The following is an 18,371-nucleotide window of genomic DNA, read 5'->3' on the forward strand; positions in this document are numbered from 1 at the left end:
ATTAAAATAGGCCGCGGTCTACCAGACACTCCATAAACACCATTATAACATGTGCATAGAGGAGCTCCAGATAACATGAGATGATAAAAATGGATTATACTAGTTGAGCCAACCCTCAGAAATAAACATGATTTAGCATAAAGCTGCAGAAGTGGTCATTGAACCTTTGTTTATGTGCACCATATACATGCAAATGGCCGATGCCAGCGCCAGGAGTTATCCATGACTAATGTGACATGGGGGCCTATTTGAAAACCACCTCTGTACATCCTGACACTGAAATGTCAGCACCACAGATTAATATGCTTCCTCAATTACTCTACTGGGGCTTCTTCAACCTTAAACACTGATGCCTGGAGGGCAATATTCTCAGCCTGCCACATTTATTACCATCAGCGAACAAGTGGAATAATTGTTTGGTTTATTAAAGCAACCTCTGCTGTTTTTTTAATCCAATTCACCCATTCATCACTCCATCATCAGCTTTAGGTGCTTATAGTCTACATGCTGGCTTTTAAGTAACTTCTGGCTACTTCATAATGAACAGCACAGTTGTCTGTGGTCTTATAATTACACGTCTGTCGCCACAGTTCAATGGTAGCCACTCAGTCATTACTCTTTAATAAGAGGTCTGACTATATAGGTTTAGGTAAGATTAGCGTGTTATCCTGATAAAGCACATTCCTACTCTGATTATACAGTCACAGTATGTATTCAGTTTTCTTATTCACCAGAATTATAACGATGAGAAGGGTCTCCGGTCTGATTCACTCTCCTTCTGCCGTGCCTGCCTGCTCATATTTACACTGTGATTATCATAACTCAATCACATCGCATTAATAAGCCATTCACCTCACTGACATATGACACTCATGAATCACTGCAGAGGTCACCAAGGAGGCTATGGCTACCCATCAGGCACAAGCGTCAAACCAACAGTCAAAGGATAATGATGGAGCATTAAGCACGAGGCACTACACATGAAACTCATTACATTTTACTGTGATAAGTGATACAATCTGACTACAAAGAAGTGCAATAAACCAAACTCATGAAACATTTTAAAACTTTTAAGTGAGTCAGTTATTGCAAAGAAAACAAACAAATTCTGAATAATAAACTACAATATCAACATATAAGCAATTAAAATGCCGCTATTATGTTCTGCAAAGCATTCATAAACGTAATTATTCACTCATATTTCTGACTGAAACTAGTTAATTTAAATAAACACAAGCAAGTTCTGCCCTTTTCAATCATGTCACCACAACTAATTTAAACCAGTCATTAATGTACAAGGATTCATATTAACTCACAGCACAAAGACTGAAATCCTGCAGAATTTATTATGAATTGTACTACATTAGTGCATTTCTTCTGTTTGTGACAATATGAAAATGCACATCAAGCATTAATTTCCATCTTCTCTCCATTAGCCTAAGCCTGCTTATTTGCAAAAATGCCAAAAACAGAAACATAGACAAGACTGGATGTGACTCCTCAAACTGTAATGACTTCAAAAACCACATGAGGGCACTATCACCTTTATTTAGACTGAGGCTCTCCTCAAACTTCACCACTGCTCCATGATAACTCACATTTAAAATGCCTGCACATTGCATTACTTCATATGATAAGCTGAAGCCAAACACAATATTCTGTATTGAAGAAAAAACTTATTCTTCAGGTGTGTATTGCAGACTCAGGCTTTGCTTTGTAAACAGCATTTATGCTTGAGGTCGTCCACCTGCTCGTGGCAACATGATCCTGAGGTCATCTCATGAATGAAGGGGTGGCGGCCTCTGGGGATGAGCGGGGAAATATTCGTATAATTCAGCAGCGGTGACTTGCTGTGGCCTGACCAGCTACTCTAACCGGACTACCAAGAGAAACTGAGAGAAACAGATAGAGAGAGAAAGACTGAGCCCGGGGCAAAAAGAGAGAGAGTGACATAGTGAACTCATACTGGAGCCAAGGCAGTGTGTTTATTAGAGCTTGGGGAAAGAAGAGCACACTGTTTCTCCATCAAAAACACAGCAGGGAGTGTTTCCTGTGTTGATTCTTGTTTTATAGGAATGGGATGATTAATCACAGTTGGACCACGGGGAGTGACATTTAGCTACAGGTATTCATGCAACTTTGACAGGTAAAAAAAAAAGAAGCGTCTGTGCCATTTTGTCTCAAATCCTAATCTGCTGAATGCAGACTCTGCTTGAAGTCTCAAAACCTGGATCCCCGGCGCTCAGAGCTGTGTTATGCCACACAGCTGTATTCAGATCATACCTGGCATTCTTGGGAGGATTCAACAACATCAGATAAAACTGCACACTAATCCTGAGCGGCAGGATGTCCTGATATGTATTCCAGATACATGACTGAGAGGAATCCAGTTTTTATTCTGTCAGCGCCGCCTGTGTGTGAGAGATACTCTTAAGAAGCTACTTTTCCTGTGATCACTTGGTGGTACCAGGATTTAAAATAGTTTGCAGGTAATCCTTAAGCATTGCATAAAAACGCACAGATAATCTTAAGAAAAGCATTTAATGCAAGAAGTTTGACAGCTGTATCCATGCAGTTTTGTTGTTATTCCTCTTTGCTTCAGCTCAGCCTCATGTGCGCTCGCACATGTTGTAACGTGTCAGTTTGATGGGAGACAACGTCAGCGGTGCTTAAAGTCTTGGTTTGGGCGAGTAAGACAAAAGCCCCATTGTGTCTACCTGTGTGTCTCTGTCAGACATAATCATGATTCCAGTCTAAATATTGTTAGCCATGTGGTGGTTCTGCTTCATAAGCCCCCCTCCCCTCCTCAGTGGCTCTTTCTGCAGGTTTAACACACATCATCCAGATGTGGATGTGCACAGCGAAAGAGACAAAGACGAGAGAGACGAGAACAACAAACGAGAGGAACAGAAAAAGCATCAGAGCGAGCACAGCGCAGGTGAATAAAAGCTGCAGAGCTGTTGTGTGAACTATTCTGCACATTTTTGAAGGCACAGAGTAACTAGGTAAAACTTTCCAGCAAAGCTAAAAATACAGTTGTGAGTTAATGTGAGAGTCTCCTCCTCGTACAGATGTCCTGATGCTGCTATTCAAGCCCCTGGCAGTCACCGGATAGCCGGCTCGTGTTCAAACCTCCCCACCAGCCTCACAAGACAACGAACAACTCTGTACAACTCTGACTTCCACCCCCCTCCATCACTTCCTGTCTCTCTGTCTGCCAGAGACTGTCCATGTGCTGTGTTCAAACTGCAGAGCCCCATTTAGACCAGTGGAATATATGTGTTGTGTTTTCCTTTCATTTTCTCTCTCTGCTTCTCTTAGACCTCTTTATTTGCTGTCTCATAACAAGCCATGTCCTTGTTTTCCATCAGTATGAGGGCGGGGTAGATGCTGCAGAAAGGGGAACACAGTTTAGTAGTATTTGTGAGTCTTGCTGTAACTCTCTTCAAGTGTGTTGAGTCCTGATGTGTTTTTAACAACTCGCAAGGGCCTTGTAGTGAAAATGGGGTTAGTCATACTCTAATCCACATGTTTTGATCTGCGTGAGTAATTTTGTGGCATCCAAGAAACAGCCATAACAAGCCCAGTGTTTGATAGATTAAGTATGAACCTACAGTATGTGTGTCCAGACTACACAATAACACTAAGACCAGTACTTAAGAGTTAGATGACGATACCACTCTGAAATGAGACTATTGCACTTGATTAAATAAAGGCGGTGTACAGTATATGTCTATCATTTAGACACAAAGCTGCACCCGGTTAGCTTGGTTTAGCATAAATACTAGAAACAGGGGTTCTAGAGAGATTAAACATCCATAAAACAGCACAGATGAAATGCTGAGATATAATGTCTGAATTAGTGAGCTTTAAAGGTGCAGGAATTTGTTACCTTTAGCCAGAGCCAGGCTATATGCTAAGCTAACTGGCTGTAGTTTCATATTTATCCTATCCTATCTTTGTGTAAAACAGATAATAACTGCATTTCTCAAAAAATATTTCTTTGAAGTGAAACTAACTTATGAAAGAAGAAGTAAAAATCAGTTTAAATAATAAAATGTGTGGTTTTGCTTCTGCACCCTTGTTCTGGGGTAGCTTACGGTGGCTAATGCTAGCTAATATTAGCTAACTTGCTGCTGTAAGACTGAATGATGGAGTCAGTTTGATGACTTCATGACTCCTCTCTACTTGCACTTATCCCAGAACTGTAACATGGGCTTCAGTGGTATTAAAGTTTCATGGTTTAGTGAAAGTACTGAAAAAACATTGTGCGCTTAAAAAGATAAATATAAGGCACTTTGAACAAACAAGGTAAAAAGATCCAGGTTTTCCACCTGCAGCTAAAGTCTAAATCCTCTGTGTAAACTGTCTAAATAATCAAAGCATTTTATTCAAAAAAAGAAAGAACAACTAATGGATGAGGACAAAAACTGTGAAAATGTTACATATAGAATAATCAAAGCCTCATCAGTCACTCATGACTTTGGTCTCAAAAACAAAGATCTGAAGGTGAAGTCATTAATTATTTTGCGCATCCTACTGGTAACCGCCCCTGAATTATGAACTTGAAAACACAACAGATTTTAGGACACAAAACTTTACAATATATTATCACACCCCTCATATTCTCAATCTATTAGGGACAATAGATGCTTTCTATTATTTTTTACACTTTAATTGCACCATGTTAGCACAGTCTTCTCAATAACTCTTTGTACTTCTGTCTCTTTTCCCTGCATTAAACAATGCACTGACGCTATTGGGAAAATTTGAATGCTTGATAACAAAACCTGAAAATGCATCATATGGTGCAATATCAATATGTCAACATTTGATTTACAGTTGCTGTATTAAATGGTAGTACATCATTCCTGCGGCCTCTAAGTCATGCAGGACTGAAACTATGGCAGGTTGAAACTGCTCCTCGATATGTAACCACCTTCACCACCACTAAGCGCCACAAAAGGCACAACACACCTTCATATATCCAACATAGATAACCAGGATAGATCGTCCAGCAGCTCACATCCTTTAAAGTGAGTTAAGAGGAATACGGCAGCTCAGGGCAGCATCTGGTAAACAGTGGAAATTCTGTTATGACTGCAGTCACTGTATTTCAAATTTCCTTTCCTCTTATTCAGAGTTTTTTTTACATAAAGCCAATACAGTCTGTTCCCACAGGAGGAAAAAACAGACTAGAAAACACAAACACGAAGCCTCATAAGTCAAGAGAAAATGGAAATCTGTCAGTACACCACAGACCACACACCACAGACTGTTATATGTAACAATAATATGACATTTCCCAATGTGCAATGGCATGCAACACCTGGAAAGAGGGAACTGAAAATTGAAAGTGGGCACAATGAGTCAGTGAGGCATGAGACTTAGTTTTTGGTGTGCTGTATTTGAAGTCTGACTAAAACATGCAGATTGCATGGGAAAGACACTGACATTACCTGGAAAGTTGGCACTGACCACAGATTTTCCAGAGAAAAGTTGACTGATGCAATGTGTCCTAAATGTCACCAATCGTCAGCAACTTTTCAGCTGTTTGTTCTGCATTTCTCTAAGTCATGTTGTGCGTGGGATCTCAGCATCAAAATACCAGTCTAAAAACAGACGACTTATTTATTTACATTCTGCTTCTTTTTCAGCTGAAGAGCATGGAAATTAAAAAAAAAAAAAAAGAGAGAAGTGAAAATTTTAAGTTTTGTTTTTGAAAACTTCCCTTTTCTTCCCGCTACCGGACAAATTTGCTTTCTGACAGAAATTCAAAAGCAAAACTGATTATTTGATCCATATATGGAAGATGTCAAACATATTATGGTGTTAATGTCAAAATGTCTTCAAAACTCACACCTGATGTGCACTGTAAGATGATCAAATAGCATCAAAATACCTCACATCTAATGCTTTTAGATACTGAGCGCTGCTGCTTTATATTCATTCATATGTGCTGTTACATCAAAATGTATTGGCTTATGGAAAACAGCGTGTTAACTAAACTGGTTCATTGTTTCTCCTAACATCTTCCAGCCATTAGAACTATTAATCACAAGTGGCTGCAGAGAAAAGCAGCAACTGAGAGTGCATGAAATGATCTCTGCAGGGAGCTTTTAATCCTCATCTGATGCAGAAACTATTAGCAATCCAGCAAAGTCATTAACATCCAAAACACACCCTATTTCAAGTCAACCTGTGACACACCTGGATTTTTCCTCTGTCAGTTCTGGCCAACCGCCCTGGTTCAGTCCGCACGGCCTTTAATGGACCTTCTGGTAACAAACGTGACAATGAGCTATTATCTGCTGGGTCACGTCGTGTTTGAGTTTGAGCCTGTTCAATGAGAGCCACAAATCATGTGAGAAAATATCTTGAAATCATATTATGGCTTCTGAGAGAAACTGTGGTGGATACACACCAGGGAAAAGATAAAGATAAACAGAGTACAAGTGGTTTCTGCACACATCCTGTGTTTTCTAGTGTTTTAATGTAGATAGATTAACTGGTGCTGCTGATGCACTCTGCTACTGTATCTTTCACCAGCTGTGTCTATTTCCCCAGTGTGCGTGTGTGTTTTAAATATCTATTCCATAGACTCACATTCCCGGCATTGCTCCGCCTGGGAAAATATCCCTCTGTCCCTTTGTGTTGTATTCGAACATGTTTCCATACCGTCTTCTGGTGGTGCATGTGTTCCTCTTTGAGTTTATGTGTAGGAGTATGTATAGGAGCATGTGTGTGTGTGGTCAGTGGTTTAAGTCAAGTGAGCCAAGCTTCTCGACAATGAACAAAAGGAATAGTTTGACATTTTGGGAAGCGCAGTTTTTGGCTTTGTTGCAGAGAGCCAGATGAGATCTCACGTCTGTATGCTAAATATGAAGCCAGCATTAGCAGGCGATTAGCATAGCTTAGCATAAAGAATAAAAGCAAGGAGAACCTGCAAAAAAAAATAAGCTTCCAGGAATTAAGAGAATTTATGTGAGTATAAACTTTATGTGTTGGAACTACACAATAACACTAAGTACAGTACTCAAAGGAATAGCTTGACATTTTGCTTTCCTGCCAAGGTGAAATTGAGATCAATACCACCCTCATATCTGTCCCGTAAATATAAGGCTACATAAAGACTAGACACGGGGATTATACACAAAGAAAAACCAAAACTTGATGTTTTTACAGTTGGATTTTTGAATGGATTTAACAAATTAAGCTTTATATCTAGGTTTCGGGAACAAAGACCACACCTTGAACACATCCCATTTCCACACAAAGGTATTTAAGCTCAACTGATCCATTCGCGTTCCCTTTGACTGGCACCCTCTCCCCCGTCTTCTCTTGTGAATACAAGAAATCTCTGGTGACACTATCCCAAAAAATCCAAGTATATGAAGCAACAGCTCCCCCGGGGTCTCGGCTCCCCTGGTTCCCTCCTCTCATCCCTCCTCCATCTGACACTGCTGCATCATCGTGCTCCTCCACCCATTTGTTCACGACTCTGATTTCTCCACTCATCCATCTTTCATCACCTTGGCTCTCCCTCATCCATAATATAATCCGGTTGGTAATGAAACCGGCTGGTAGTGAAACAAGATATAATGTGTTACTTAGTTTTATCTTTGCACAGAATCAAACTATCTATTTCCCCCTGCTTCCCGTCTTTAAGCTAAACTAACTACCTGCTGCTTAAAGCTTCATAGTGCCATAAATCTTCTCATCTATATCTGGGAATGAAAGCATTAGAATCACATTTCCCATAAAACTATTCCTTTAAAAAGAACTAAAAAGGTTTGTGGCAGATGAAAAAGGATTTCACCTCCAGTCAATCTGTCAAAGGGTTTATAATCAAAAGGTTCTTCTCAGCAGAATAACAAAATGAGAGGACTGCAGCAGGAAAGTAAGAGAGAACTAATGTTGTAATATTATTTTTCACAGCATATAACTTCCCCCTAATCTCTTTCCAGTGACATTCCCCTGTGACCCTCTCCCTTCTCACTGTCTGATTTGTGGCCTCCTGAGCATATAGTGCATCAACAGCCTAATATGTAATCCATTTTATTTGATGATGTGCATTCAAGCCTGTCCCTCAACCTGTATTGTGTGCCACATCCCTCTCATCTGTCTTTAAAAAACATAGTGTGTACTTTACATTTTATATTAGTCATCTGTCAAAAGCAAAGCCATCATCAGAGACTGCATCGGCATACCATACATACATACTGTATATCAAAGTCCATAATATGATGTAAAAACAGGCAGGAGAACTGTTCACACATGCCCAACAAACAGCAGGCAAACAAATGGTTAACATTAACAAGCATCAAATCAGGAAATGGCAAAATTCTTCCCTGGATGATTTGTTGCAGACCAGAGTGATCAAAACCTTCTGTTTTTGTTCCTGCTTGTGCTCCAGTCAACACTGCTATCGTCACTTTGTCCTCAGTCAAGATAACAAGCGATTAGATTGCTTTAACCTCTTCCTACCTGGAATGACCTCGAAAAGAAATTTCCCCCCATCGTCGCCGCTGGTTGGATGCTCTGAAACTTTGTTTCCGGGTAGGAAAATGGTTCCCTGTGAGGAATACAGAACAGCAGTATTTTGGTTAAAACATGATATCCAACAAAAGGATTGGGCACCTTTTCCTTGTTTACGAGCGCAGTCCTCATTTGATTTAGGCATTCGGTTTTGATCTTTAATCTAGAGCCGCTCACTTTGCTCAACTTCTCCAGCAGTTCTGTTGAAACAGCAGCACATCAACTCTCATTCATTATCGCAGGGAAAATATATTTAAAACACGTCTGACATGTATGTCAAAGGATTCTGCATCGTCATGGTATCAGCATCTCTGCCAGCTGGGAAGATGGGTGCGGGTACCCGGGGACGGGTCTGGGTGATGGAGCTGAGCTGTTATAAAATGTGGCAAAGTGGCAGCATTTACAGAGGATCACCATGTCTCTGGCTCAGCTCTGTCCACAATGATACATCATCTGTGACACCAAAGGCCGGAGATTCTCCTCTTTAAATAGCAGGAGCATCAGCATCAGCTTTTTCCAGAGTCAACCTCTCAACAACCTTACTGTCAAGACTCTGTCAGGTCGTGGGGCAGATCTGTTATCCAGTCCTCACTGAGCATCACGACACTCTCACTACCTGCACCGGAGACACTTTATTCACCTCTAATACTGCTGGACTCAGAAGGGTCACAGTGTGTCTTATTCGAGATGCCATTGCTGGAAGGCAACTGTATTTACACAAGCTGCTCGTTCTTTGCTTAAGTACTTATACAAAATATAATGACCTTTTGAAAGATTCAACATAGTTATTGATTAAACTACCCAACAACATATAGTTATAGTGTAATTAGCTCCACATCAGCCTTAAAATGCTACTGCTTACCTACTTAAACAATGAATAGAGATCTACATTTGCTAGTTGAACTAACCCTAACCCTAACCCTAACTAAACCTAACCCTTCAGGACATTCTGAAGACCATTTTTCACTGTTTTGTGACATTTTATGGACCAAACAATGCAGATTGATCGATAATGAAGCTAATCATTAGCTGCAACCCTCCAGATTAGTGGGGTCTGAGTGGTACTGAGAGATTACGTACTTTAAATTCACCACACACTCAGCAGTTTGGTAACCTTAACAAGTAAATTACCAAGCACTTGCATGTGTTAATCCTGTGAAAATGACAAGACAGTTACTTACTTCACTTAGTTTTCTTCTAATTAGGGGGACTATAAAGACGGATTACAACACGACCAGCTGCGTGTCAATCCCTTATGCACTCAAACGGTGACTTTTCACTTGATTAACAACTCAGACATCAGTGCCACAGTGCAGCATCTGACAGTCATTAGAGTGCCCTCTATCTGGGTTAATGTTAATGCAGACAAGATGTGCATCGGTGACAGTATGAGGATTAAGGACCCATGCACATTAGCAGGATCTGAGGGGAGTCAGTTTCCTTCCTGCTGAGAGAGAGAGCTCTTTAATGAGCCATAACTGTGACAACCAGGAAGTGGAAACCCTACCTGAGGCCCCAGATGAAGTGTTTGAAAGGGGGTTATAAAGATGGGACAGACATGGTCCAAAGTGGAGGAATGAGGGAGAAGAAAGAGCTTGTTTGATGTGGCTGTCAGCAAGAGAATCTGCTCAGCTTCAATATCTTGGGATTAAAAGCTTCTTTGAGAACTTTTCTTTCAGTGGACACAGATCTTTTTTGTCATGCACACCATACTGATTCCAGGGAAACAGGAGATGACTTAAATCAATGGTGTGTGGGCGAGATAGACTTCATAACTGTGCGCCTTTTGGACCGTGTATGTTCTTGAAAAAGAAGAAAAGGACCGGTGTAGTTCCTCCATGCTGTAAAACCCCAACACCACTGACATTTCTCTCCTCCGTTTAAGCCACAGCCACACTTTCCATACTGACATCCTCCCTGGTGGGCTGTTGTTTGCTGCAGACAAACCCAACCACAGACAGAGTAATATTTACCCAGCAAAGACTACGGTAGCCTGGCCCAACCCAGCAGGGCAAAAAAAAACAAAAAAAAACAGCCTATTTTGGGGTGTTTTTTGCATTTTTATATTGTCGTTAACTACAATGAGGTCATTTTTGGAAGCGGTGTAATGACACAAACTCAATTATCTTTTGTTCTCAAGCAAAAAGCTACACACACACGCACACACACACACACACACAAACACACGAGACAGAAAAATCTCAGAGAAATCTGTTTGAGAGAAGCGACAGCAGGAAGGCTCAGGCTTGTAAGCAGCAGCCCAGCCTGTCAGGGGGCTCTTTCTGAGGCTGTGTCCAACAGTGTGCTCCAAATGAAATCTAACTTGGTGCGTTTTCTCAGACTGCAAGCAAAAAACAGAAAACTGACTATGACTCCAGGTCTGTTCGTTTAATGGCACGAGTTTGTCTGACCAGCCTGCACATCCTGCAGCAATTAAACCCATATGTGACGCTCTGTTTGGTCACAAACCAAACATGTTACCTCTGTGAACATTCAGCTTTGTTTGGAGAATTCTGACAGTTATAGGGGAAGTGTCTCGTGCCTTGGATGTCTCATCAATTGAGTCAGACAGGCTTTCTCAGTGAAATGATAGGAAGACACTGCTGGACACTGCCTAAGTCCTTGTTTCCCATATGTTTGGGTTTGAGTAAAAGAATTGAAAAACAATGCAATTTTTCAATTAAATTGCAATAAACATTATTTTTTCGCAACAGAAATAAACTAAATTCACAGGTGGCTATTACACATCCAGCAGTCAGTAGCTCTGTTTTGGCCTCCACCAGCTCCTGAAGAAAGTATCGCACTCTTTAGCAGCTCAGTGCCTCATTATGTTCTCCACCTGGTTGCTATCTTTGTCGTTCTGCTGTTTGATGCTGAGCAGCTAGCGTGCAGTGGGTTTCTGGAGCTTTCAGATCAGAGCAGTTCGAAGACAATTAGCTCAAAAATGCTTCAAAGCTCCACAGAGCTGAAGTGAACTACAAAGTTGGGCGATAATTCTCTGAGGGTTCATCACTACCAGTGACCCCTTTCCCATAAAAGTAGTCATGCGATCCATCGTTAGGGGAAAAACATTGATTATAGCATCAATCATACATAAATGTGTCCAAAACTAAAGACATGACAATAGATTTTAGAAAGAATATGGTCATCTCTCCTGTGGTGATTCATTTTCAGGCTGTTGAGTTAGCGCAGCAGTGCACGTATCCTGGCATTGTAATTGATGACAAGCTGACCTTCGAGCCCATCAGCACACATTCTTTTATCATTACCTTCAAAGTTTTAATGTTGACCATACTTCTTGTTTTATTGATCAGTCCTCACACTCTCCTTTGTCAGCTGGTACGGGTCACTTGCGCTCAAAAACTGAAACAGATTGCAGGGTATCATCAAAGTGTGCAACAAAATTGCACACACCCTTGAATGACCTTCTTCATCTGTTCAAGGTTAGGACTTTGAAGAAGGCCCAGTCAATCCTGGCTGATCCCAGGAGTTCAAGTTCTTTCTGGCTGCAGATACAATCTGCCAAGACGCAGGACCAGTGGACCTCATTTGTCCCTGCTGACACGGCCTTTTAAATCACTGAATGTGATTCTTTTGTGTTTCCTGTTAATCGTTTGTCTGATCGTTACATGGATATTGCTGGCTGTACAACAAATTGCTCCTCTGGCATAATAAAGATTCTTTGACCTTCTCCTGTGTCTCCAGCATTAGCAAAATCTGCTCAAGGCTACTTAAACGTCAATCAAGTGTGAAGCTTAAGTAAAGCGACGACCTTAGTTTGTTAATCAAAGATCTGGTTTGATGAACGGTAGAACACCGACCATGTGGCAAAATAATAAAATGCGGGGCGATATATTGCGAGGCAGAAATTGATTTCAGATTGCAGACACATAAACAGAGTCAATTAAGCAGAAGTTATTGGTGTAACAGGTCAGTTAAGTAGTCATTAAACCTTGGCTGGTTGATCAGTAGTCCTTTCATCCGATAATTACGGTTCTCCAGCTTCGGTGACCTCTCAGACACAGGAAGTCAAACTCAGTGGGAGACCTGGAGACAGTATGTGTGCTTTTCGCCTGTGTGGACTCTAGTAAGTACATCTGTCTGTCTGTGTGTTCATTCTTTTCATCTGCGACTCTATTTCTGCCTGCTATATGACCTGTCTGTTCAAGTGGCAACGGTTGTGCTGTTCTGATCGCTCCACTGAGTCCAACAATCCAATAAATGTCATCATTATTTCACAGTTGTAAAACAGGTAGTTCTGGTCTTCAGCTCTGAGTGAGCTGAGCCACTGTAAAACACTCAGTACGTCCACAGCTGCGACCGCATAACATTCATTAAAATATTAATGTGCCAGTCAAATGCAATAGGGTGAAAAAAATGGAGGACTTGTCCATTAATTTTTATTTACTTGGTGGATTAAATGTGAGGAGTTAGACATGATAAACCAGGAGAAAGTGACACTGTGAAAACTGACAAGAGGGGGATTAAAAAGTTGGCAATCACAAAAAAAGGCTGTAACCATTAAGTATGAGAAGTGCTTGCTAAAACATGATTTTTAAGACAGAAACCTAAAAAGAATGGAAAAGTCAACCTTGTTTGCCGCTTTATCATCTGATATGATGGTCTGAACAGGTAATGCTGACAGACTTTAAGAAAATCACACCTTCTCCAGCATTAAACCCAAACACAACCCTGGAACTTCTAGAAAAATAATTGTGCAAAGTGCAACAAAATCTGGGACAGAGAGCCGTATAAGCTTACAACAAGGACAAGAATGGTCTAAAGCATGCTTCTTTGACAAACACACAAAATCCATCACACACTACAAGATCCCTAAGACAACAAAGCGAGAAAGCCTACAGTGATTTATGTGCAAGCAGCTGGAAAACACACGGTGTCCTGTCACTTTCTTGCAGGAATACCTGTCACCGCTGCTGCTGCTGCCTTCCAGAGACCCTTTGTCTTCATCCAAGAACCGTATAAGGTTTCATAAAATATCTTCTGCCTAAACTGTGACTGCTTTTTGAAAAACGATTTGACGCTGAGATTTCTCAAATTCTCAAAGAGAACATAAAATACCAAAGCAATCACTGTGAAATTTTAAATAAAATACAGTAAAGGCATTGAGACTGAAGGGTGCAAAGTCCTCTGTGGAAACGTAAAACCTTAACAGGCACAAAGTAATGGCTCAAGAGTAATAACTAAAAATTTGACGATTTTAGACCTTGTGAGTAACATTACGTAACATTCATGTTCTGGTAGTACATCAACATTAGTTCCTTTTCCTATAAAAGAATAAATTCATGCTCATACTGTATACTGTATGTATGGACAACTATCACAAAATGTACACTCTGGTGTGGATGGATGTGTTTGTGTCCCGTGTGAAGCGAAAGTCAACAATGACCCATTTTAAGTTACATAATGTGCTTATGTTACATCATGTACATAACACCAACTCACTTATGTTAATTCATGAGCTATTCCTATTTCTAACCAAGTAGTTTTGGTGCCAGACCTGAGCAAACTGTCACTGGTACTGTCCCACGATGATGTAAATCTTTTTGAGTCATTTGCATTCGACCTTTTCAGTCGTGTAGGTATGTGAGGATGTGTTGGCAAATGAGTTGTAAATGTGGAGGCTTGAGCATGTGGACGCACTTTTATGTAAAATGTTTTTTTTGCATAGTGTATGTGCCCAAGATATGAGTGTCATTTGTTTCCTGTGAAATTAGTTTATAGCTTATTCAGCTGAACTCTCGGTTCCAGTGTACTCACACCTTTAAAACTGGAACACACCTGCAGGAGACATCACTATTTCAGCTTGCAAAGTATACAAATCACCACCCACAGGATAGACAGGGGGCATTTTCCTGCTCATCAACTGTTTTCCACTGAAATAATTTGCATCTGATTCAGCGGGACTCTGGTTACATCACCTTTGAAACTAGCGCACAGCTGCACTGGCCAGAGCAGAGACAAACCATATTCCTGTTCATTCACTCCTCTTGCACTGTCCTATACTGTTTGTGTGATCAGTTAACAAAATCCAAGCTCCTCACTGGACTGGAAGTTTCAAATGAGTCCACACAGGATAAAGTGGTCCACAGTTAACGAATAAAAGCTGTCACAGCTTTGTTTTATTAAGCCAGAGAGAGGAAAAGATGAGTAAAGTGAGACATTGAAACAGCAGACTGCCTGGAGTCTTAGATGATAAACATCCCTGAAGTAGACAAGAATAAAACCGTGATTTACAGCATAACTCATGAAGTGATAATATGATGACATTTAGTTTGAATAGACCAAAGGAAATCAATGACACAGATTGAAATGAGGTTTGTAGGTTGTATGAATGGAGTCTGCACTCTGTATACTATTCCCATCACTGCGTACAGGCAATGTTTTGAGCTGCAAATGTTTGCACTCCTGACGCGGTCATGGTGATACCAGGTACCCAGTGATACAGATGAGTACATGAATATACAAGTACGAACAGGCTGAGCAAATTTCATGACCGGCTGCCTGCAACAGTATGAGATATTTTGTGTGTATAGCTGTAATAAAAACTCATTTTCCAGACTGCGACTGTTTAAGATACAAAGTCTTATAAAAAGCATGGATGCAACAAAACCCCAGAAAGCTGCAGAGGTAATTTTGTTCAGTACTTTGTATCAGTAGAGATCCTACAGTACTGCCATACCAGCAGTGTCTTTTATGTATATTACTCACTCCTCTTTAAAAAACATGGTCAGTTATTGTTCACAGGACATCTAATCGCTTTGCAATTAATGAGATATAGATTGACATTTTTAGTAAACATCAGGATTTAGGCTACTGTCAAACCTTCAAAGCAATACTTACATGATGAGGTTATCTAAATGGTGTGGCAGTCTGAGTATTTAACAGTAACACTGTTGATGTTTCGATATGACCTGGGGCTGCGAGACCTGTGATTGGAAATCTGCCAGCGGTCCAAAATAAGATGAGTTAACAGAAGTATTTTAAGCCACAAGGCAACATAAAAAATATCTAAACCATCCACTAGAGCAGACATCTTGTGTGTATTTCTGATATCTGACTCTGCTCTCAGATCGCCCTCCAGGGCACCTTAGAGGACACAGTGGAGTGGATTATATGCCATGAACTGATACTGCTGATTCACATTTTTGTCTGACAGGTGACCTCTGTGGCTGAATTGACCTGCCACACAAAATAAGAAGCAGCTACTCTGCATGCAGTACCTTAAAATGTCTCTGGCAGCTTGTCCACAATTGCTACTGTAGTGTTATAATCTCTGAAGCCACCAGCTGGATAAGAATTAGAGGGGTTGTAACTTAAACCCTCAGCTAAAAAATGTAATGTAATATTACTACAGGTTAGCAACTGCTACCACATTGTTAGCACACAGCTTTTTGCGCAAATATTCATTTAGAGTCATGTTTCTGGCCACCTGGTGAATGTAATACTCACTCTCTCTCAGCTCGTTTTAGTCTCCACCAACACTTTCGCTGCTAAATGCTCCACTATGTTCATCAGTTAGTCACTAGCTGCATCTGTCAGCAGCTGCACTGTGGGGATTTTGAACTTTTCACTGCAAAGACAGTACAAACTACAAAGAAAGACACTGAAATGCTCTGTAAACTGAGGCAAAAGTATGTGTGATCCATTGCTGTGTTCCAAATATAAATGAATCTTCAAGCTGAATTAGGAAAAGTAAAGGCATTAACACGTATGACTCTATTCCGTGGGACATTACACAGGCTGATACATGCAGCCGTTGGAGAGTGAAGTTTTTTAAGTCAGACAAGGTCTTTTGCCCAGGGATACCAACTGAATCCCTGTTGTGTGTGAGGAATTTTGATTCAACACTTGAGCTCCTGCACCAGGTGCATGCTTACTTCTTGTGTGGGAACGTGCCCCCCTCCACCCCCACCTCCCCACAACTTGCACAAATACCACTGCACCTGCACATACCTAAAATAATCGCCATAGTAGCACCCCGTTAGCACCTGAGGTATTGGAGAAAGGAAGTGCTCAGAAAACAAAACTTGCAGGATCTTGTTGCAAGTCCAGTGAGAGTTTATTGACTTTTCCATCAGTCAATACAGAACTTATTACACATGCAGTTACCATACAGGAGTCAGAGGGTCTAGTCTCTGTATTTAGTGTGCGTTCATGGAATACTAACAACCAGAACTGTGTCCCATTTAAAGACATTGTCTTCTCATGCTCTGTGCGATGAGCTTGCTAGGGACAGTGTCTGCGCCTAAATGTAATTGTCTAACCAAAGTAAGAAGAGAAGATGCAGAAATTGGCTTTTAGTATGTCACTCATGCATCAGGTGGCACCCAGCCATGTCCACACAAAGTCTGTGTTTGGGTCTGTAGCCGGAAGCTGATGTCAGGCATGGGTTTAATGACGTACGCAAGAGGGTGTTTGGATAACGTCCACATTATTGTCCAGATCTGTGACTCAGATCGCAGCTGGATGTGATGTGACTCTCTGAAACCTTCACACCTCACAAGTTTACACAGACGTAGGCTCTGCCATGATCGGCTGCTACTGTAAAAGTCACAAGTGTAACCATCGTCTGTGTTTGTCGATGTTAAAGGCGACTGCAGAGTTACTGTAGCAGTGAAGGTTGGACAAATGAGACAGTGTTAATGTTTCATCACGCAGCAGAAAGACGACACAGTCTTGCAGTACGAATAATTACAGAGCTGCAGTGGCATTTTATTTACTCTTGTTAAATGCCAAGGTCAAACGTTCTCCAGCTCAAGCAGGGAAAACAAAGGATTTTCAGTTTGTTATTGCACTGTTGCATTATTGATTTAATGCAATTTCTCATTAAAGGCGACTACTTTTCTTCAGATCATTGTGTGTGAGTTCAGACTCGGCGTCCTCATGGGCTGAATATTAATAAACTAATTTATAAGACTTGTTGTGGCCGGAATCGTAATATCCTAATTAAATGTTAATATGTCTCTCGTTCCTTGATAAATTATAATAAACTGAAACCAGTCCAATGTATTCATTCACAATTCTCTCATTCATCCATAATGTTACCTCACTTAACTCACTGGAATATAGATACAATGCTAAGTGGTTTAAATTACAATAATCATATCAATTCACCCACTGAATGAATACTGCCTTTGTTTGTGGCCCAGCTAGATGAAATCTGAGTTGTGTGTGTGTGTGTGTGTGTGTGTGTGTGCGTGTGTGTGTGTGTGTGTGTGTGTGTGTGTGTGTGTGTGTGTGTGTGTGTGTGTGTGTGTGTGTGTGTGTGTGTGTGTGTGAGAGAGAGAGAGAATGTGAGCGAGTACATGCATGCTTGTGCGTGCATACATCTCCATGGATGAGTAAGGGCAAGCAGATGGCATGTTGTCGCTAAGCCCACACGTGTCGTACCCTGCGTGTGCTTTTCGGTGACCCTTCACCTCCATCTGACTCCCATTCTTCAGATTCCACACGTTGCTCAGAGAGGTTTGGCCCAACTGTACAGGACATAACATGGTAGCCTATATTGATAATAACGGTACACGCTTTCTAATAATGTCCACAAACATCAGAATTCCATTTTTTACATCCTACACTTGGTGAATCACTTGAATTACATTGTATTTGATTGAAAGGTGCTACATCAATAAAGTTTGATGGATTGATTTCTGTATAAAGTTATGAAGTGCTTGCATTGTTTGTTTCCTCAGGATCACTTCAGGTCTGGAGAGGATTCATTTAGTTCCTCATTCTCCAAGAACCATTAGAACCTCGTACTGCAGTTAGCAGGAAATTGCCAATGTTTCCATCCAACAACCCATATGACCAATACA

The 18,371-nt window shown here is 40.9% G+C and overlaps 1 protein-coding gene across 1 annotated transcript in view; it reads right to left on the reverse strand.

Annotated features, from left to right (window-relative positions):
- The window catches only part of arhgap24 (Rho GTPase activating protein 24), a 69,350-nt gene that overhangs the window by 37,037 nt on the left and 13,942 nt on the right, over window positions 1-18,371 (reverse strand). Inside the window, exon 3 of the mRNA XM_070988432.1 lies at window positions 8,488-8,575. Coding sequence (XP_070844533.1) covers window positions 8,488-8,575 — 88 coding nt within the window. The remainder of the gene's footprint in view (window positions 1-8,487; window positions 8,576-18,371) is intronic.

Source organism: Chaetodon trifascialis, chromosome 20, assembly GCF_039877785.1.
Source record: "Chaetodon trifascialis isolate fChaTrf1 chromosome 20, fChaTrf1.hap1, whole genome shotgun sequence".
Lineage (NCBI taxonomy): Eukaryota > Metazoa > Chordata > Actinopteri > Chaetodontiformes > Chaetodontidae > Chaetodon > Chaetodon trifascialis.